Here is a 23112-nt window from a genome sequence, read left to right as displayed (position 1 = left end):
TAAAAGTAACCATGTTGGTAGTTTGCTTCCTTGAATAAATACACAGTGTCAGATTCTTCCATCACTTACACTCATTCAAACCCAAGCAGGCAGTGCTAGAAGTCAATGGGGATACATGAGGCAGAGTGAGGGAAGAATCTGGCCTATGGCATTTAAGATCCAAAATAAACTATGGAAAGAAATATGATAAATTACCCATATTCTGACATTTGGACCTTTGAAAATAAAAGGCTCTGCTTTGTCAGATGAGAAGATTTTCAGCTGTATTTACATGACCTATGCTGACAACCAGTGATCAGCTGCATTACCACTTCATCTTGTTTAATGTCATGTCATATCATGAGCAGATGTGACAGTCTAAACACAATGGAATGTGATGTTAGACCATTTAAAAGAGAACCCTTAACTGTATATACAAAAAAGTTATAGTTAGTGTGAATACTGGATAGACTCTTACCTGGAGCTGGCCGAGAATATTTTCTCATTTTAAAATAATTTCACTTGACCCCTATTTTTGTTCACTTCTCATGAACATACAAGTGATGTAGTTTTACGGGCACAAATTTTAGAATTATGGGCACATATACTTCTCAAAATGAAGGTCCCAATCATTCAAAGAGCCCCACACAGGCTTGGGACCTGCACAGAGGCCACAGACTTCAATGGGACTCAGTGGGTGCATGCTTCTGCCCACACACAGCTCATTGCAGAATCAGGGCATAAAATTACACATGCAAGTACTCATACTTGGAATGCTTGTGCAGTCATCCAAACAGGAAACAAGAAAAATATGAAATAAATTTTCTAACCAGTCACAGCTAAGAAACAGACTTAATTTTGAATATTCAAGATCAATCCACACAACAAAAAAAGCAAAAGGATAGCTGTTGAATAAGTTAAAATAATGACTACTATTTAGGAAACGGTGATCTGCTTGCAGATATCTTGTGAATAGAAAAAATGAGCTAAATTTGTCAAAATACTTATTCACTGTATATTACTCACTTTCCTAGCCAGTATTCACCTCAAGAGGATGTCCTTTTTCCAAATCTATTACCAGCTCACAACCACAAACCCTAGACTGTCTGCTCACCTCTAATCAAGAGTCATTAATGCTAGGTCAAAAGTAGTAAGTGAGATAGGCAAAATTATAGATTTAATAATAAGTATGAAATTATTATAGGTGATTTTTAATCTTAATTGGTTTTGAAATTATTTGGGTGGCAGCAAAAGCTGGCATAAAGCTTTTAATTTAAATCAGATAATTAAAAGCCCTAGAAGGCTTGTGGTTGATAATACTAACACGTGTTTAAAGGATTAAATTTTGGTTTCAGAACCAGAAAGGATTCTGTAATATGCAGGCAAATTATTCATTACTGTTAGTAACTATTCCATTGTATTGCCAATTGAAGATCAAATGTCTGCTCCTATAGTTAAATACCATCTTCCCAGGCAAACTAAAATCAATCTGTATAAACTGAGTGTAATTAAAATTTGGTTTCAGTGTTAGCAATTTTCTGAATTTTAAAAGAAATATTACAGTATCTCTAAAGTGAAGATTTTAGTAATTGGCAGTTTGGTGTATGGTATGAGGGAGAATTATTTGCATAGCTAATTTCACGAAGGTGCCTAAAGTTTCATCCTGCTTTCCTGGTTTGTTTGGTAGTAGTTTGGCAGACTGTCAGAATAGAAACAAAAACATAATTAGCTTTTTTTTCAACACTATTTGTGCGAAGTAGCTTGGTCTGTGCTATTGGTTCTGACCCTATGTCCACATTCCAGCAGAGCTAGGGCAGCCTCCTGCCACTCTATAATTGCAAAGCTGCCCTTACTACAGACTTAAATGGCTTCTCCATAGGAGGATGCTTGAGGGGAATAGACCCACCAAAGGGGCTCCATCACCACTTCCCCCACCAACTGCAGCTGGCAAAAGGGTCATGGCTGGAATAAAAGGGGAGAAGAGGAAGCATTTTCATCATTTCGAACACCTGAGATTTTATCACATCTGATGACATTTGTCATCTTAATGCCCCAGCTCCCACAGGGAGGTGATTATGCGAGAATTGCAGCTTTCATTTAAAAAAATACATAGAAAATAAACTTTTAGCCATCATGATTGCAGAGATAAGCTTGAAAAGATGAACAAAATGTATCCCAAAGGCTCAGAAGGCATAGAAAAAGAATGCATTTTTTTTTTTAATTTCATGATTTGGGGCTGGGGTTTGATTCATCCATTTTGAATACTTGGGTTTGTCAATACTGTATCTTTATGACCAGTGGCCTCTGAAATATTCCCTTAGGTCCATAAACAGTCCCTGCAAGTTGCAGCAGTCCTTCAGGTTGCTCTAAGTAGTGCCAGGAGGGCTGGGCTAGCAAAAATCAGCCCAAGACTGGAGGGAAGAAAAGAAGCCTGAAGGCCACCTTTTCATTTCCCTCCCTGCTGAATGATGCCAAGGTGCTACTGATCCTCTGCTCAGAATCTTGCTCCAGATTTCCATTCTTGGTATTTGGTTTGAATGATTGATATTAATTAAGATCTTTGTTCTTGTCAAGGTTCCTCCCCCACTCTGAACTCTAGGGTACAGATGTGGGGACCTGCATGAAAAACCTCCTAAGCTTATCTTTACCAGCTTAGGTCAAAACTTCCCCAAGGTACAAAATATTACACCCGTTATCCTTGGAATGGCCGCTACCACCACCAAACTAATACTGGTTACTGGGGAAGAGCTGTTTGGACGCGTCTTTCCCCCCAAAATACTTCCCAAAACCTTGCACCCCACTTCCTGGACAAGGTTTGGTAAAAAGCCTCACCAATTTGCCTAGGTGACTACAGACCCAGACCCTTGGATCTTAAGAACAATGAACAATCCTCCCAACACTTGCACCCCCCCTTTCCTGGGAAATGTTGGATAAAAAGCCTCACCAATTTGCATAGGTGACCACAGACCCAAACCCTTGGATCTGAGAACAATGAAAAAGCATTCAGTGTTTTACAAGAAGACTTTTAATAAAAAATAGCAGTAAATAGAAATAAAGAAATCCCCCCTGTAAAATCAGGATGGTAGATATCTTACAGGGTAATTAGATTCAAAAACATAGAGAACCCCTCTAGGCAAAACCTTAAGTTACAAAAAAGGTACACAGACAGAAATAGTTATTCTATTCAGCACAATTCTTTTCTCAGCCATTTAAAGAAATCATAATTTAACACATACCTAGCTAGATTACTTACTAAAAGTTCTAAGACTCCATTCCTGTTCTGTCCCTGGCTAAGACGACTACAGACAGACACAGACCCTTTGTTTCTCTCCCTCCTCCCAGCTTTTGAAAGTATCTTGTCTCCTCATTGGTCATTTTGGTCAGGTGCCAGCGAGGTTACCTTTAGCTTCTTAACCCTTTACAGGTGAGAGGAGCTTTCCCCTGGCCAGGAGGGATTTCAAAGGGGTTTACCCTTCCCTTTATATTTATGACAGTTCTGTTCTTTGCTTTAATATGCAGGAAAGCATATTCAGAATAGAGCAAATTTCCCCTTATGACCAAATTTAAAAATCCCTTTATGAACCAATCACTCAGCAAACCAGTCTTTATTCTAAACACACATTTTGCATTGTGTATTTGTAAGAATTTTTTTTTAAAAAAAAATCCTTTTTTTTCCCACCTTTGAAAGAACTGGAAATTAAAATCACAAAGTACTTAGAAACAAAGATGACAAAAACCAAACAACCCAAACCAACATATGCTGGAAGTGAAGTGCATATATTATTTCAGCAAACCAGCTAAATTTTGAGTTTAAATTAGATCTAAAAAAATCCTCAGAATGTCTGAGCTTTTATAAATTCATTATAAGTGTTTGTTTTCATGCTTCCATAGCCTTTCTGTGAAATCTGTGACAACCTCTTTATGTCTAAAGAAATTTAAAACCCCTTTGAAATTCCCTGAGCTGCTAAAAGATCTCATCAAAAGATACTGCTGTAGTATCAAGAAGAGTTTGAAGAATTCTGCCTTAAAGTTTTGCCAGAGATTTCAGCTTCCCTCTGTCTTTCTTTCATTATCAAACGGAATTCTGGCTTGTCTGCCTTTGGGCTAAGCAATTCCTGAGATACTTCCAATTCCACAGCTTGCTGCAAAGTTTTAGATAAAAAGGTGTTTTCTCTCTGCTCCTCTCTGTCTGTATAATCTCTGAACTTTCATGGTGCATTCAAAATAATTGAGAGTACTGTGAGGACATAACAGGAAAACATTGTTGGATGATTCTGACATTATTTGCTTCCCCAGTTGGCAACAGCAAAACATGTCAATAATCTATTAAACAAAACATGCATGAACCACCTGTCAAAAATGTTAACCTAATTTTACTGTACAAATTTATCATATTTCTTTCTAATTTTACTGTACAACCGTAACAGCTGCTTTAAAGATGCCACTTGAAAGTAGTGAAAGCTGCCTGCATGGTTGCATCACGATCTAGAGGTAGTTCAAACACAGAGTGATCTTGTTGGATCACTCTTCTCCCACATTAGCAAGATCAGGAGATCATCACCATCCACAGTCTGAATGTCACTTCTGTGACAAACCAGGTTTGGCCCCTTACAGAGTCCTATGCCACTGCTAGCAATGAGAGAACCAGTTTGGACAAAATAAGACATAAATGGAATATTCTGGACATTCAGAATGGTTCCTTCCTTCTCTCTTCTCCCTCTGTCTCTCACTGCCCTTGTTTTTGCGTATCTCTGCACTTGGTTTCATTTCAGGCCACAAAGTGGCTAAGTACGAACAGAGAAGATGTTCTTGTGGTATTTCTAAACTAAATGGAATAGGAAGCATCACAACACTGTGTAGAAAGCCTATCCCTGCAACATACGTGTCTTTATTTCTAGACCAACGAATTCCAGATAAAATTGAATTTAGAGATATTTTTACTAAAATGGATCCAGTTTACTGTGTGCTTTTACAGTAACAATTAATGCAATAGCACTGACCAAATGCTCATGCTGTGGCTGGTTTGCTGCACGCTCTTACCTGCATTTTGGCTATACTGGGGGCTATGTCCCATAATATTTTTATTGTGTGCAAGTAATGTGTAGTCACAGAGTTTAGCGGCCTTCTAGTACAAATGAGCAAAACTAAGGAGCATGTAGTTTCAGTGGTCCATGATTGCTGTGGGTTTCTGCAAGGAATTTATTGTATTAGTTGCAACCTTTAAGTCCCTGTCTGATTTGGGTCCAGGTAAAAAGAGACATCACCCCTTTCCTTGCTACACGTGGAGCCATGGGAGGCACACAAGCTGTCCAAATCTCCCTGAGCTGTCTAGCTCTCTAAGGTTTGCCTTTTCACTGAGTCTAACATTATTTTCAAGGTTAGCAACTCAGAAGTTTCCCCAAACTGGATGAGAGCCAAGGAGGGAACCAACTTTGGAAGGCTTGTGTTTAAACTGAGAGATTAGGTCAGCCTACCTTTTTCTCTTCTAAGGGTATGTCTACACTACGGAATAAGGTCGAATTTATAGAAGTCGGTTTTTTAGAAATCGGTTTTATATATTCGAGTGTGTGTGTCCCCACAGAAAATGCTCTAAGTGCATTAAGTGCATTAACTTGGCGGAGTGCTTCCACAGTACCGAGGCTAGAGTCGACTTCCGGAGCGTTGCACTGTGGGTAGCTATCCCACAGTTCCCGCAGTCTCCGCTGCCCATTGGAATTCTGGGTTGAGATCCCAATGCCTGATGGGGCTAAAACATTGTCGCGGGTGGTTCTGGGTACATATCGTCAGGCCCCCGTTCCCTCCCTCCCTCCGTGAAAGCAAGGGCAGACAATCGTTTCGCGCCTTTTTTCCTGAGTTACCTGTGCAGACGCCATACCACGGCAAGCATGGAGCCTGCTCAGGTAACCGTCACCCTATGTCTCCTGGGTGCTGGCAGACGCGGTACGGCTTTGCTGCACAGTAGCAGCAACCCATTGCCTTCTGGCAGCAGACGGTGCAATACGACTGGTAGTCATCCTCGTCGTGTCCGAGGTGCTCCTGGCCACGTCGGCTGGGAGCGCCTGGGCAGACATGGGCGCAGGGACTAAATTTGGAGTGACTTGACCAGGTCATTCTCTTTAGTCCTGCAGTCAGTCCTATTGAACCGTCTTATGGTGAGTGGGCAGGCGATACGGACTGCTAGCAGTCGTACTGTACCATCTTCTGCCAGGCAGGCAAGAGATGAGGATTGCTAGTAGTCGTATTGTACCATCTTCTGCCAGGCAGGCAAGAGATGAGGATGGCTAGCAGTCGTACTGTACCATCTTCTGCCGAGCAGCCATGAGATGTGGATGGCATGCAGTCCTTCTGCACTGTCTGCTGCCAGCCAAAGATGTAAAAGATAGATGGAGTGGGTCAAAACAAGAAATAGACCAGATTTGTTTTGTACTCATTTGCCTCCTCCCCTGTCTAGGGGACTCATTCCTCTAGGTCACACTGCAGTCACTCACAGAGAAGGTGCAGCGAGGTAAATCTAGCCATGTATCAATCAGAGGCCAGGCTAACCTCCTTGTTCCAATAAGAACGATAACTTAGGTGCACCATTTCTTATTGGAACCCTCCGTGAAGTCCTGCCTGAAATACTCCTTGATGTAAAGACACCCCCTTTGTTGATTTTAGCTCCCTGAAGCCAACCCTGTAAGCCGTGTCGTCAGTCGCCCCTCCCTCCGTCAGAGCAACGGCAGACAATCATTCCGTGCCTTTTTTCTGTGCGGACGCCATACCAAGGCAAGCATGGAGGCCGCTCAGCTCACTTTGGCAATTAGGAGCACATTAAACACCACACGCATTATCCAGCAGTATATGCAGCACCAGAACCTGGCAAAGCAATACCGGGCGAGGAGGCGACGTCAGCGCGGTCACGTGAGTGATCAGGACATGGACACAGATTTCTCTGAAAGCATGGGCCCTGCCAATGCATGCATCATGGTGCTAATGGGGCAGGTTCATGCTGTGGAATGCCGATTCTGGGCTCGGGAAACAAGCACAGACTGGTGGGACCGCATAGTGTTGCAGGTCTGGGACGATTCCCAGTGGCTGTGAAACTTTCGCATGCGTAAGGGCACTTTCATGGAACTTTGTGACTTGCTTTCCCCTGCCCTGAGGCACATGAATACCAAGATGAGAGCAGCCCTCACAGTTGAGAAGCGAGTGGCGATAGCCCTGTGGAAGCTTGCAACACCAGACAGCTACCGGTCAGTTGGGAATCAATTTGGAGTGGGCAAATCTACTGTGGGGGCTGCTGTGATGCAAGTAGCCCACGCAATCAAAGATCTGCTGATATCAAGGGTAGTGACCCTGGGAAATGTGCAGGTCATAGTGGATGGCTTTGCTGCAATGGGATTCCCTAACTGTGGTGGGGCTATAGACGGAACCCATATCCCTATCTTGGCACCGGAGCACCAAGCCGCCGAGTACATAAACCGCAAGGGGTACTTTTCGATAGTGCTGCAAGCTCTGGTGGATCACAAGGGACGTTTCACCAACATCAACGTGGGATGGCCGGGAAAGGTGCATGATGCTCGCATCTTCAGGAACTCTGGTCTGTTTCAAAAGCTGCAGGAAGGGACTTTATTCCCAGACCAGAAAATAACTGTTGGGGATGTTGAAATGCCTATATGTATCCTTGGGGACCCAGCCTACCCCTTAATGCCATGGCTCATGAAGCCGTACACAGGCAGCCTGGACAGTAGTCAGGAGCTGTTCAACTACAGGCTGAGCAAGTGCAGAATGGTGGTAGAATGTGCATTTGGACATTTAAAGGCGCGCTGGCGCAGTTTACTGACTCGCTTAGACCTCAGCAAAACCAATATTCCCACTGTTATTACTGCTTGCTGTGTGCTCCACAATATCTGTGAGAGTAAGGGGGAGACGTTTATGGCGGGGTGGGAGGTTGAGGCAAATCGCCTGGCTGCTGGTTACGCGCAGCCAGACACCAGGGCGGTTAGAAGAGCACAGGAGGGCGCGGTACGCATCAGAGAAGCTTTGAAAACCAGTTTCATGACTGGCCAGGCTACGGTGTGAAAGTTCTGTTTGTTTCTCCTTGATGAAACCCCCCGCCCCTTGGTTCACTCTACTTCCCTGTAAGCTAACCACCCACCCCTCCTCCCTTCAATCACCGCTTGCAGAGGCAATAAAGTCATTGTTGCTTCACATTCATGCATTCTTTATTCATTCATCACACAAATAGGGGGATGACTACCAAGGTAGCCCAGGAGGGGTGGTGGAGGAGGGAAGGAAAATGCCACACAGCACTTAAAGCACAGCACTTTAAAAGTTTACAACTTTAAAATTTATTGAATGACAGCCTTCTTTTTTTGGGGCAATCCTCTGTGGTGGAGTGGCTGGTTGGCCGGAGGCCCCCCCACCGCATTCTTGGGCGTCTGGGTGTGGAGGCTATGGAACTTGGGGAGGAGGGCGGTTGGTTACAGAGGGACTGCAGTGGCAGTCTGTGCTCCAGCTGCCTTTGCTGCAGCTCACCCATACACTGGAGCATACTGGTTTGGTCCTCCAGCAGCCTCAGCATTGAATCCTGCCTCCTCTCATCACGCTGCCACCACATTTGAGCTTCAGCCCTGTCTTCAGCCCGCCACTTACTCTCTTCAGCCCGCCACCTCTCCTCCTGGTCATTTTGTGCTTTCCTGCACTCTGACATTATTTGCCTCCACGCATTCGTCTGTGCTTTGTCAGTGTGGGAGGACAGCATGAGCTCGGAGAACATTTCATCGCGAGTGCGTTTTTTTTTCTTTCTAAGCTTCACTAGCCTCTGGGAAGGAGAAGATCCTGTGATCATTGAAACACATGCAGCTGGTGGAGAAAAAAAAAGGGACAGCGGTATTTAAAAAGACACATTTTATAAAACAGTGGCTACACTCTTTCAGGGTAAACCTTGCTGTTAACATTACATACATAGCACATGTGCTTTCGTTACAAGGTCGCATTTTGCCTCCTCCCACCGCGTGACTACCCCCTCAACCTTCCCCCCTCCCTGTGGCTAACAGCGGGGAACATTTCTGTTTAGCCACAGGCAAACAGCCCAGCAGGAATGGGCTCCTCTGAGTGTCCCCTGAAGAAAAGCACTCTATTTCAATCAGGTGACCATGAATTATATCTCACTCTCCTGAGGATAACACAGAGAGATAAAGAACGGATGTTGTTTGAATGCCAGCAAACATACACTGCAATGCTTTGTTCTACAATGATTCCCGAGTACGTGTTACTGGCCTGGAGTGGTAAAGTGTCCTACCATGAAGGACGCAATAAGGCTGCCCTCCCCAGAAACCTTTTGCAAAGGCTTTAGGACTACATCTAGGAGAACCGCAAATACCAGGGCAAAGTAATCCTTTCACATGCTTGCTTTTAAACCATGTATAGTATTTTAAAAGGTACACTCACCAGAGGTCCCTTCTCCGCCTGCTGGGTCCAGGAGGCAGCCTTGGGTGGGTTCGGGGGGTACTGGCTCCAGGTCTAGGGTGAGAAACAGTTCCTGGCTGTCGGGAAAACCGGTTTCTCCGCTTGCTTGCTGTGAGCTATCTACAACCTCCTCCTCATCATCATCTTCTTCGTCCCCAAAACCTGCTTCCGTATTGCCTCCATCTCCATTGAAGGAGTCAAACAACACGGCTGGGGTAGTGGTGGCTGAACCCCCTAAAATGGCATGCAGCTCATCATAGAAGCGGCATGTTTGGGGCTCTGACCCAGAGCGGCTGTTCACCTCTCTGGTTTTCTGGTAGGCTTGCCTCAGCTCCTTCAGTTTCACGCGGCACTGCTTCAGGTCCCTGTTATGGCCTCTGTCCTTCATGCCCTGGGAGATTTTGACAAAGGTTTTGGCATTTCGAAAACTGGAATGGAGTTCTGATAGCACGGATTCCTCTCCCCAAACAGCGATCAGATCCCGTACCTCCCGTTCGGTCCATGCTGGAGCTCTTTTGCGATTCTGGGACTCCATCATGGTCACCTGTGCTGATGAGCTCTGCATGGTCACCTGCAGCTTGCCACGCTGGCCAAACAGGAAATGAGATTCAAAAGTTCGCGGTTCTTTTCCTGTCTACCTGGCTAGTGCATCTGAGTTGAGAGTGCTGTCCAGAGCTGTCATAATGGAGCACTCTGGGATAGCTCCCGGAGGCCAATACCATCGAATTGTGTCCACAGTACCCCAAATTCGAGCCGGCAACGTCGATTTAAGCGCTAATCCACTTGTCAGGGGTGGAGTAAGGAAATCAATTTTAAGAGCCCTTTAAGTCGAAATAAAGGGCTTCATTGTGTGGATGGGTGCAGGTTTACATCGATTTAATGCTGCTAAATTCGACCTAAAGTCCTAGTGTAGACCAGGGCTAAGAGATGGATCCATCCCCATCTGACAGCAGCTTCAAATATCTGCCACTATTGCATTAAAATAGTCTGTTCCTCTTGAGTGAAGTTGGAGATGAAAGCCTGCTCAGCTGTCCAAAGGGCTGACTATGCAGATATCTTCTGGGGCGCATCAGACTAGATGGAAAGTTCAGTCTTTATTTAGAAAAAAAATACTACTACTGAATTGAAGGAGATAGAAGTCGTGTAAATTAACTGAGCACAGTGTGGGCAGTGCAAGCTGATACTGCTTTATTGCCAGCATTTTGCTGTAAAATAAAACCAAAACCAGTTTGTGGCCATTAGAGAATTACTTGGCAGATATATGTGTATATATTTTTACCCCAATTGCACTGGTGTTTGTTCAAAACAGTTCTTTACTGAGGCTATGTCTAGACTACCACTTACGTTGATGTAACTTGTGTCGCTCAGGGGTGTGAATAAGCGACATAAGTTACACCACCCTAAGCGCCGATGTCAACATCACTATGTAAGTGAGAGAGCTTCTCTCGCTGGCATAGCTGCCGCCGCTCATTCAGGGTGAATTAATTAAGTCGATGGGAGACCTCTCCCCCGTTGGCTTAGAGCATCTACGCTAGCCATTGTGAGCTCTCTAGTTTCTCCATAGCCTGAATAGCTACTTGTGAAACAAGAAATAAAATGAAAGGCAAGTTTTCATTAGTCATCACCTATATCCTGGACCCATTTTCAAGACTGACTGCTTTGTATTATTATGCTCAAGTGAGATGCACATAGACATGCAAACAGGGCAAATGCTCATTTGTATTTGCAAATGTGAGATCGGAGCATGCACCTTAAGCGACTATTTGGGGATTGGGCTTCATGGGTTTAGAACCAAATGCTCTGTAGGAGATAATGGAGTTACACTAATTGATCCCCAGCTGACTATTTAGCCTTCAATTTGTAATCAATGTGTAAATTTTATAATCAGTTAATATAGTCAAAAATAAAATTTTCACACAGTTGATTATGCATTTCTTAAAAAGTTATAATTTGCAATTTAAGTGCAGTGGTAGTGATGTTTTTGTTATTGTGTTTTTGTTTTTTTTGTGGGATTTGTTTAATCTGCATACAACAAGAACAGAATCTTTTGTTTCCATTTGTTGGGTTATTATAAAGATGAGATAGCTAGATCCGAAATCTCCATTGATATGTACTGGTGAGATATTGTCAGTACATATGTAAAGATAACTTTCATTATTTTACTTTTATATATTTTTAATTACATAATAGTGATTTACATAAATGTCAGCAACATCAGATTGCAAGGATACAAAACATTCCTAAAGCAAATATTTGCAAATTTCCAGTTTCTAAGATCAAAATAGTTTTCTGCTGATAACAGCAATGTAAAAAAGTTCTTAAATCTTTATCACAGTGCAACAAAGTAACAACTAATTCTTAATTTCCAAATTTCACAAAGGCAAAATAATCTGGTAATGTTTTTGACAGTGATACTAACAGGCTCTTCACATTGGCATCCAATTGAAATATGCATCAAAATACATCATTATGAATGTATCCATTTCACTGTTAATTAATGCAAATTAAACCATCCTAGATGATATGTTTTGCTTTTTGCCTGTAGACTAACACTAATGCTAAACACAGCATTACCAAAAGAAGCTCAGGTACTGTGTACAGCTCTGGAGGGTTTATCAGATCTTATGTTTTATATAGAGAATGCTAGTGTGCAATGTCTTCTTAACCTTCTTTTCAGGAAGGAATTTTTTTACATGGAGTACAGTCAAAGCCCCACTGAAATTAACACAGTACAATCCTGGTTCATGATTAGAGTTCCTAGGCACTACACTAATACAAATAATAATAATTAATAAATAATATAACATAGGAGGTCAGGCTCATGGAGAAAATACAATTTCACGAAGAAGTGCGAGTCAGGAATTACTCCTCCCAAAAGTATTTATCCACAGTGAACCAACTGGGGGATACTTTTTCCATGGACCCTTGTAAGTCTTGGTCCTGCTCTCAGTTGTGCAACAGAGGTTCAGTCTTACAAGATAATAAGCTCATTAGCACACAGTGAGTCCCAGTGAAATCAATGGGATGCCTCATATTCTTACAGTTAAGCATGATGCTTTGTTGCTGAGAGTGCTCAGCACCTTGCAGGATCCAGCCCATGAAGCTCCTTGCAGGATCCAGCCAATGCAAGTCACCAAACACTAGCTCATGGTGTGAGTGATATTTACACGGGAGGATATAGCTCTGAAGCATTCAAACATCTTCAAAAGTATTTGTTTACTCACTGAGATTCTCCCCAAAAGGGCGTGCTTCGTGAAAAGTGGGTCATTTTATCCCTAAGCATCAGTTATTCATATCCTATCATCTCAAATGAGTGAATTAGGAACTCATTTTTTAGAGTGTGTAAATTATTCTATACATATGGTGGAATAAACAAGACACATGAATCTCCCCAGATGCACAGTGATTCAATCGAGAGCTGTCTGCCTTCATACCATTCTACACATCTTTGAGATAAATCAGAGATTCAAATGCAAAATCCAGGATGATAGGGACATCATGTGGATTTGTAAGAACCCCGTGGGGGCCTTGGGGTCTATAATCTAATGAATGGATTACACTCATCCATCTCATATGTCCTATAAATATGGGACGAGGTTAGGCTAAAAAAGAGAGCCGTGCAGGTAGCAGCGTTTTGTGGCATGTTGCATGAATGTCAGTGAAGTGAAAGGCAAAACTGAACACTAAGAGTCATCCTGTAGATTTGTAATCTTCCCTTTTGGTTGTATTACCCATAAAACAACGAGTGGATCATACACATCACTGTACAACATGCTAATTTTCATCACTGATCATTAAAAATTGAGATTATTTCACAGCTGTAGCTCACGAAAGCTTATGCTCAAATAAATTGGTTAGCCTCTAAGATGCCACAAGTACTCCTGTTCTTTTCACAAATGAAGAATTCTAAATACAATGCAATCCAGTTACTAATATATTTTAAGGTTTTCATCTTCTTATTCAGCTGTTTCAAACCATCACATGAGAGAGAATCCAAAGAAATGGAGATTCTTTCTAAAAATGTGAAAGAGATTGCAGCATTTCCTGGCATGTGATATATGTTTCTCAAAGAACGGTCAGGCATCACTTTAAAAAAACAACAAAAAAACCACACACTTTGTCATGCTTTTTTCTTCATTGACCTGTATGCTACATGCCAATAAAGTACCACAGAGCTTCCTGTTTCTCTTTGGAAACTAACCTTATAGCAGCAGTAGGCTGATTACATTAACTGAGAGATGTTAAGTCTAGCATAAACTTTCATGATATTTGTTTTCCATTAATATTTTAGTCAATAAGTTTAGTGGCAAGAATATTCATAGAGAACCAGATCAGGAAAGCATCCCTATTCAGGAAAGGAAAGCATCCCTATTAAACATGGGCCTAACTTTAAGTACTTGCTTCTGTCCCATGGATGACAATGGGACTTAAGGACGTCCCTAAATGTAACCATATGCATAACCGCTGTTTTCAATAATCATGACCTTCAGTGTAAATTTGTGCTTTTCCTGAATCAGGGACAGAAACAGCACATTTTAAGCAAATGTTGCAGAAATTGAATTTCAAATTTCCAATCCTTAAATTTCACCAGCAACCTGATTCTATGAGTTACACGTATCTAATCAGGCCACAGACACATGCCATGTGTCACTTGTTCAATCTAAAAAACTCAGACTTTGAATATCAAACTCTCTCAGTGAAAGACATCCAAACATGTTACAGGCTATGGAAAATTTCAGGGAATTTTTTTGGTAAATAATTCTGAACAATGAATAGATTCAAGAAAATCCCAATTTTGTGGCCAATTCAAGAACAAGATAAAGAAAAAAAGGTGAAATTTCCTGAATAAATTATTTCTTATGAATTATTCACGCAGGGCTGTTTAGGATTATCCGTCATGACAAACTATGTCAGATTATCAGTTGAGACCTTGTTCCATCAACAGAGACATAGTCTGCAGTAATTGTACTTCAGACAATGCAGTTTCTAGTTGCTGTAATGGACAAGGATGGAGGAGAGATGATGAGACAGTGATATAGATGATAAATATGAAGGAACAAGCATGATCTATTGTACACAGAAAACATGTACAATCCCTACTGAAAAGTGTGGAAATTGGGTTTGTAGGGCAATACACAAGGAAGAGGCCCTTCAAAACACATAACTGCAGCAACTAAAACAAAAATAAGAGTCAAGATATTGTATAAACCCTGCTGCCCTAATAATATGCAGATACATCCTGTACAATGTTCCCTAGTGCACTTCATTTTCAGCATTTGGCTCTTAATCTGACATTAAAAAGGGAAAACATGTTTCACGTACTGCTGTCATGCTGTTTTTGAGTCTGTTCTCAACCCCACAACTTTCAGGAATGCATAGCGAAATCTGCAATATTTAAGTGGCTTACTATGTTGTTGTTGTATGAGCCACATGCAATCCTTTTGTCACATAGGCAAAACTCCATGGCTTGTCTCCCTTGTTTATTTTTCTTTAGTGATGGCACTGGACTATCACACTTATCACTACAAATAAAACTGAGAATTTGTTTCTGTTGTTCTTTTATATTCTTTGTGTTGGGTGATGAGGAGAGAAAGGGACGAGAACAATATAATGAAAAGTGTATAGGAAAAATACTGCAGCACTCACTGTTAAACCTGGGCCTTAGCTGATTTTAGATATATGTAGGATAACTCTTCTGTACTATAGTTTTTCAATACGTGTCATTAGATTCAGAATTTAAGCAGGACAGCATCAAAAATAGCCTTTTGCTCTCTCCTTGACCTCACTGGTGAAACCCCTGGAAGCCACTGATCAGTCCCTACCTTTAATGCTATCCCATAGAACAAAGGGTCACCCATTGGAATGAATAGCAGGTAAATGAAAAATTATTTAAAGCAAATACTTCTCCATTTGCATTCTGTGTGGATTCAGTTTGTGGTATTCCTGCTGGCAGAGTCAGAAGCTGTAACTGATTTTTTTAAAAGGACTGGATTATTGTAGTTACCCATGCTAAAATAAAGGTAATCACATGTCATGCTTCAGGGAATCAAATGATCGCTACAGGGGTAAGAGAGGAATTTGGCTCCCCCATGTACAGCATTGCATAACTGGTGAAGTGCATTATTTTGTTTTATCTTTCTCTGAAGCATCTGTATTGGCCAGTGTCAGAGACATTTGGCTGCACTTAATGGCTCAGTAATCTGTTTTTTTATAGTGATTTCTACATTCTGGTGCTTCCTAATTTGAAAAGTGTATTTGCAGGTTTATGAGATTTGCTGCTGCCCCCTTTCATTTTGAGAAATGTGTGAAGCAAAACAATAAAAACATATATACAAACAGACCACTACTAGCACAGAGGAAAACTAGATGGCTTTCTTTAAAAAAAGAAAGAAAGCTATTTCTTTTAATTTACTAGTCAGACTTTTTCTTGTTGTCATCTCATTTATATGTTTATAGTGAGAAATGGAGAAATCCCATAAAGGATAAATCTTTAATCAAGCATAGAGCCAAACTTGTGATTCCACTAACAGAAGGCTGAAAATAGCTCTCAAGTGACCAGCACTTTCTGCCCACACACAGTAATGACCTGTAGGGATAAATGTGCCAAAAGGGAAATCCATGCACTCTTTTTGATTTACTACCTCATTTTTAATGACAGGGGACAAAGAAATAGCAACAGAATGCACTTGTAAATCCTTCTAGTTTTCAGAGTCAGCTTTCAAAAGGCGAACATGATTTGATAATTTAAAGCTGTTTGAGTCAAAATGAGAGTGGCTGTATGGACTGTGGTTTTACGAATGCACGGGGCCTTATTTAATGCACCAGTCTCTCCTTCCACAATAAAGAGAGTAAAAATCTGCTCTAAAAATGAATTCTGAGCTGGTGGAGGTCAGGCAATTTATCTCATATTGTGCGTATCTCCTTTGGTAAATGCAGGAACACTTGGTAAAAATGCCTTTCATGGACTTCAACCAAATTAGTTCTGTCACACATAGCACTGCTCCATGGTCTCACTTTTCTGGTCCTGGTCAATGTCGATAGGATTACTCATGTGCTTAAAGTTAGGCATGCACTGAAGTGCTTTTCTGGATTGGAGCATAAGCTATCATAGTTTTTGGCTGATTTGTCCTTAAAAAAAAACCCAAATGAACTTTTGTATACTTTGGTAAGAATCTAAGACACTTATAAGACACATGCCAATTGAACAGCATATGTATTTACTTTATTAAATCTCATGTATTCCATTATAAGGAAAACAGTTATGTCTATAAGTGTTATAGCTAAAGTTATAGCAGAGATGGAGCACAACTTAGTTGTCCCTAAATGGTGTCAAAGGGAAAAGGCCAGATTCTGCTCTCAGTTATTCTGGTAGAAATGCACAGCTTCGGGGGTGTTACTCTACAGTGGCATGGAACTGAGGGCACAATATGGCCACATGTATTTAAAGGTCTGTGAACAGATGAAGCATTTTCCCTTCTATCTGAACCTTCAAACACAAGGCTGTCTTGTAGGGACTACCCATGAAAAAGATACTTCTAAACAAGTACATTCCCACCGCATATGGCAACACTGACTAGATTTTACTATTACACTGTTCCCAGGAGAATTGGCTTTTAGGTAGTACTGGTGACAGGGATAGAAAAACTTGGTCACCATGGGCTCAGTATACCTGTGACTAGGTGGGGGTGTACAGATGCTCTTTTAGGTTCTCTGTACTGGCATTTGAGGTCATGCTTAGAAAATATTTTACAATTCCAGTTTTACAATTTCTACCCACAAATGACAAGCCATATCCTACATCCAGAGTTTAACAAAGCAAACAGGGCCTCATTAAGTCAGTGTCTGAACTATGAACAGCAAACAAGTTTTTCCTATAACTCACTCTCAGCCCATCAAACTTCAATACATTTCAAAACCATACATGTTCATGCTAAGCCCAGGAAAGCCTATTATGTTGTGTAATTTATTGCAAAGACAACATATTTAATTAAATCTACTTAGGGAAAACCTTACATTATTTTGCTTAAATTAAAAAATGGAAAATCTTATCTCATCTTTCTGCTATTGAAAGATACAAATAACTTACACAATAGTTTAAAAGAGGAAAGCAATCACACAGCATAATGTGACTGGATAATCCAAAGGAAAAATACTTTAATTAATATGTGAAAACAACTTTATCATATAATAAGCAATTATAAATAGCTGTGCAAAAAGTAAATATTAAAGAAGTGTGACAAGCAGAAAAGTTACCTGCATGCTAAAACATTACCCTTCTCTAGTAGCAGATTTAATATTCATCAACAATGTCAAAATAGAATGATAATAAAAGTATAGCTAAAAGGATAGAAAATATGTAACATTTCTATAGTGAATGTCTTGCAAAATATTTTTACCATATGTGATACAATCTCAAAAATGGTGGAGTATGGCACAGATTAATCAATAAATATTTTCCATCTTCACTAGCACAAAAATGCTTTTAATGTTCCTGATTACTTGGGTGAAGCTCACGCTGAACAAGGCCTGTTCACTACTTATCACGCACATAATATTAAGGACATTACAGTGATCATTTAGTAGTGAAAATCTAAGATCAGTGTTTTACAGGCAGAGAATGAGAAGATAAGATCCTTGTCCCACAGGAACTTGCAAGCTGAACATAAACCAAAGACAAAACAGACAGATGAGAGACATGGAGGGATGTGAGTACATCAGTGTTAAATAAAAGTATTTTAGTTCATGGGTGGCATATGGTGAGGAGACCAACTTCACATTCTTTTGGCCACACAAATGTCTCCTTGAGGTTAAAAGATAATGTAGACAAAATATAAACACCTAGATATTCAGAGTCAGATTCGATCATCCTTACCACCCTATGTAGTACCTTAGTCTTTGAGTAGTTCCACTGACAACAATGGAGTTACTTATAGTGGAAGGCACTACTCAGCAGTCGTAAAGATAGGAGAATCTGACCCTCAAGCTTATACAGAACCTGAGTATGCAAGTTTTCAGAGCTCTAGACCAGAAATAACTTTTTCGATCAGCTGTGTAGGAACTTCATAAAACTCTGGAATTTAATAGTACACACATTTTTCAAAATTCAGTGTGGAAACAAATCTTGAAGACAAAGAAGATGCTGTGGAAGAAGTTGGAATACAGTCAATCAATAGTCAAGTAGGAGGGCATCCAATTAGAGACATTGTTGTAAAACCTGATAGGGATTACTATCTAGAATAAATCTATTGAAGCAGCTACAGAGAACATCAAGACAAGAGAAAACAGTTGCAATCAAAACAAAGTTACTATTGTCAGTGATTGGCAATGGTAATTGAAATGTTGCTATTTTCCTGATATTTAGAGCTAAGCAAACCTGAGTTCTACACTGTTTACTCCCATTTTAACAAGGAATAAGTCAGAACAGTTAGCTTTATCACCAGCTGTGCACAATTTTATAAGGCATACCGAAACTAATGATGAATGCTTGAATTCATATTTGCTGTCTCATGATTCACCATCTGAAAAGCTTTTTATTAGATCAATAAATACAGCAACAGTCATGTAGCTCTTCTGTTTCTTTCCTGAAGGTATATAAGATATATTACTAGGGTCTAAACCCGGATTTTGAAAACTGATTAATGTACTGCACATAGAAAAATGATGTGAAAGAGCACCTCGTTCTTCAGGGTAACTGGAGAATATGCAAATAATTTCTAACTCGTAGGCTTAGTAGTTGTAACACAAGCACATTTCCCCATCCATCCTTTAGAACAAATCTAAATCTTAGCAATTGGCATGCAAAATAGGGGAACCTATCTTGTTCAGAAGAAACAATATTTAATCTCATGCCCCTTCCAGTTTGGGAACAAGAGAAGAATCTAGCTGCAGCAAGTATCCTAGATGCAGTACAATCTGGATGCAGGCCAAGACATGCGATGGAAACAACACTAATGGCACTGATGAATGATGGCTGGTATGTTGATGGATGGAGGCAAGATAATTATTTGCAAACCCCTGGAACTCTTGCAACATCTGACACATGTGGTCATGGGAAATTGCTGATCTGCCAGAGGAATGTGGCAGGGTTGCATAATGAATGTATAAAAATGTTTTGAGTCCTTCCTGGCAGTAGGTGCCCATTGGGTAATGACTGGAAACTGCATCTTTGCCACCAGACCTCTTACCTGCAGAATCTCACAGGGATCTCTCTCTCTCTCTCTCTTCAGTCCTATTCTACATCTCTTTTGCAGGCATTAGGAGAACTAGATCATGGACTCAAGTGCCAATAATTTGCAGATGAAACAGAGCTCTGCCTATCCTTGACAATGTATGATACCACTGCCACTAAGCAGGCCCAATGCTTAGCCAAGATCATTTCATGGATGAAGAACAGCTAGTTGAAGATAAATCTGAGCAAGACAGAAGGTATGAGGATTGGAAGAGGAGAACACTTAGGAATTTGAAGGTACAGTGCAGACTCCATTGGTTGAAGATACACCCCACCAGCTGGTCAATTCAGTCCACAGTCTAGGAGTTTAGGATCTCTAAGGGATCTAAAAAGGATGGTATCAATACCCAATATGTGTCTGATTTCACCTGTAATGAAAGACACTATTACAATGCATACACACAAAAGGGGCGGATTAAGGTTGCAGAGGCCACCTTAATTCTGTATTCCCAAATTTTTGAGAGCTTGACTTTGGAACCTAATTAATGCTTTAACATAGTGTGTATGTGCATAACTTTCTAGATTTAAAAAAAGCAAACTCCATCATTTTAAAATCCTATAGTGTAGAGTCAATCAACACCCAAAAGGGTCATCAGCAGGGATGAAAGCTATAGAGGCCCAAGACACACTTATGCCCCTGAGCCAATGCAGTAACTGATAGCAATAGTAGGCTGTCATCCCTTAAGTAGACCAGCACTAGAGAGGATGAGACATTTTGCCAGTGGGTTTCACAGATATTTGCTGACAGCACAGAAATGGTGAGACTCAGTAATCATAGAATAGAATCATAGAATATCAGGGTTGGAAGGGACCTCAGGAGGTCATCTAGTCCAACCCCCTGCTCAAAAGCAGGACCCATCCCCAATTAAATCATCCCAGCCAGGGCTTTGTCAAGCCTGACCTTAAAAACTTCTAAGGAAGGAGATTCCACCACCTCCCTAGGCAACGCATTCCAGTGTTTCACCACCCTCCTAGTGAAAAAGTTTTTCCTAATATCCAACCTAAACCTCCCCCACTGCAACTTGAGACCATTACTCCTTGTCCTGTCCTCTTCCACCACTGAGAATAGTCTAGAACCATCCTCTCTGGAACTACCTCTCAGGTAGTTGAAAGCAGCTATCAAATCCCCCCTCATTCTTCTCTTCTGCAGACTAAACAATCCCAGTTCCCTCAGCCTCTCCTCATAAGTCATGTGTTCCAGACCCCTAATTATTTTTGTTGCCCTTCACTGGACTCTCTCCAATTTATCCACATCCTTCTTGTAGTGTGGGGCCCAAAACTGGACACAACTCCAGATGAGGCCTCACCAATGTCGAATAGAGGGGGACGATCGCGTCCCTCGATCTGCTCGCTATGCCCCTACTTATACATCCCAAAATGCCATTGGCCTTCTTGGCAACAAGGGCACACTGCTGACTCATATCCAGCTTCTCGTCCACTGTCACCCCTAGGACCTTTTCCGCAGAACTGCTGCCTAGCCATTCGGTCCCTAGTCTGTAGCTGTGCATTGGGTTCTTCCGTCCTAAGTGCAGGACCCTGCACTTATCCTTATTGAACCTCATCAGATTTCTTTTGGCCCAATCCTCCAATTTGTCTAGGTCCCTCTGTATCCTATCCCTGCCCTCCAGCGTATCTACCACTCCTCCCAGTTTAGTATCATCCGCAAATTTGCTGAGAGTGCAATCCACACCATCCTCCAGATCATTTATGAAGATATTGAACAAAACCGGCCCCAGGACCAACCCCTGGGGCACTCCACTTGACACTGGCTGCCAACTAGACATGGAGCCATTGATCACTACCCGTTGAGCCCAACAATCTAGCCAACTTTCTACCCACCTTATAGTGCATTCATCCAGCCCATACTTCTTTAACTTGCTGACAAGAATACTGTGGGAGACTGTGTCAAAAGCTTTGCTAAAGTCAAGAAACAATACATCCACTGCTTTCCCTTCATCCACAGAACCAGTAATCTCATCATAGAAGGCGATTAGATTAGTCAGGCATGACCTTCCCTTGGTGAATCCATGCTGACTGTTCCTGATCACTTTCCTCTCATGTAAGTGCTTCAGGATTGATTCTTTGAGGACCTGCTCCATGATTTTTCCGGGGACTGAAGTGAGGCTGACTGGCCTGTAGTTCCCAGGATCCTCCTTCTTCCCTTTTTTAAAGATTGGCACTACATTAGCCTTTTTCCAGTCATCCGGGACTTCCCCCGTTCGCCACAAATTTTCAAAGATAATGGCCAATGGCTCTGCAATCACAGCCGCCAGTTCCTTTAGCACTCTCGGATGCAACTCATCCGGCCCCATGGACTTGTGCACGTCCAGCTTTTCTAAATAGTCTCTAACCACCTCTTTCTGCACAGAGGGCTGGCCATCTATTCCCCATGTTGTGGTGCCCAGCGCAGCAGTCTGGGAGCTGACCTTGTTAGTGAAGACAGAGGCAAAAAAGCATTGAGTACATTAGCTTTTTCCACATCCTCTGTCACTAGGTTGCCTCCCTCATTCATTAAGGGGCCCACACTTTCCTTGGCTTTCTTCTTGTTGCCAACATACCTGAAGAAACCCTTCTTGTTACTCTTAACATCTCTCGCTAGCTGCAGCTCCAGGTGCGATTTGGCCCTCCTAATTTCATTCCTACATGCCCGAGCAATATTTTTATACTCTTCCCTGGTCATATGTCCAACCTTCCACTTCTTGTAAGCTTCTTTTTTATGCTTAAGATCCGCTAGGATTTCACCGGGTTAAGCCAAGCTGGTCGCCTGCCATATTTACCATTCTTTCGACACATCGGGATGGTTTGTCCCTGTAACTCAACAGGGATTCCTTGAAATACAGCCAGCTCTCCTGGACTCCTTTCCCCTTCATGTTAGTCCCGCAGGGGATCCTACCCATCCGTTCCCTGAGGGAGTCGAAGTCTGCTTTCCTGAAGTCCAGGGTCTGTATCCTGCTGCTTACCTTTCTTCCCTGTGTCAGGATCCTGAACTCAACCAACTCATGGTCACTGCCTCCCAGATTCCCATCCACTTTTGCTTCCCCCACTAACTCTTCCCGGTTTGTGAGCAGCAGGTCAAGAAAAGCTCCCCCCCAGTTGGCTCCTCTAGCACTTGCACCAGGAAATTGTCCCCTACACTTTCCAAAAACTTCCTGGATTGTCTATGCACCGCTGTATTGCTCTCCTAGCAGATATCAGGAAAATTAAAGTCACCCATGAGAACCAGGGCATGCGATCTAGTAGCTTCCGCGAGCTGCCGGAAGAAAGCCTCATCCGCCTCATCCCCCTGGTCCGGTGGTCTATAGCAGACTCCCACCACTACATCACTCTTGTTGCTCACACTTCTAAACTTAATCCAGAGACACTCAGGTTTTTCTGCAGTTTCGTACCGGAGCTCTGAGGAGTCATACTGCTCCCTTACATACAGTGCTACTCCCCCACCTTTTCTGCCCTGCCTG

General features: G+C 41.8%; 1 protein-coding gene across 1 annotated transcript; it reads right to left on the bottom strand.

The window, feature by feature from the left end:
- Nucleotides 1–8187: 8187 nt before the first annotated feature.
- Nucleotides 8188–10299, bottom strand: LOC125634991 (uncharacterized). Its single transcript, XM_048846308.2, has 2 exons — nucleotides 9412–10299; nucleotides 8188–8823 (listed from the first exon to the last, which is right to left on the bottom strand). The coding sequence occupies exons 1-2, from the start codon at nucleotides 9992–9994 to the stop codon at nucleotides 8303–8305; spliced, it is 1104 nt and encodes a 367-aa protein (XP_048702265.2). The 5' UTR covers nucleotides 9995–10299; the 3' UTR covers nucleotides 8188–8302.
- Nucleotides 10300–23112: the final 12813 nt, after the last annotated feature.

This window comes from Caretta caretta, chromosome 3, assembly GCF_965140235.1.
Source record: "Caretta caretta isolate rCarCar2 chromosome 3, rCarCar1.hap1, whole genome shotgun sequence".
In the NCBI taxonomy this organism is placed as follows: Eukaryota; Metazoa; Chordata; order Testudines; family Cheloniidae; genus Caretta; species Caretta caretta.
Note: the sequence above shows the minus strand (reverse complement) of the source record. Positions and strands in the feature narration are given on the sequence as shown.

Excerpts from the sequence above, each read along its gene's own strand:
- LOC125634991 (XM_048846308.2), bottom strand. The coding sequence starts at position 9,994 with ATGCAGAGCTCATCAGCACAGGTGACCATGATGGAGTCCCAGAATCGC. Across the intron at positions 8,824-9,411 it reads AGGCGGAGAAGGGACCTCTG|CTGCATGTGTTTCAATGATC; the intron begins GTGAGTGTACCT and ends TTTCTCCACCAG.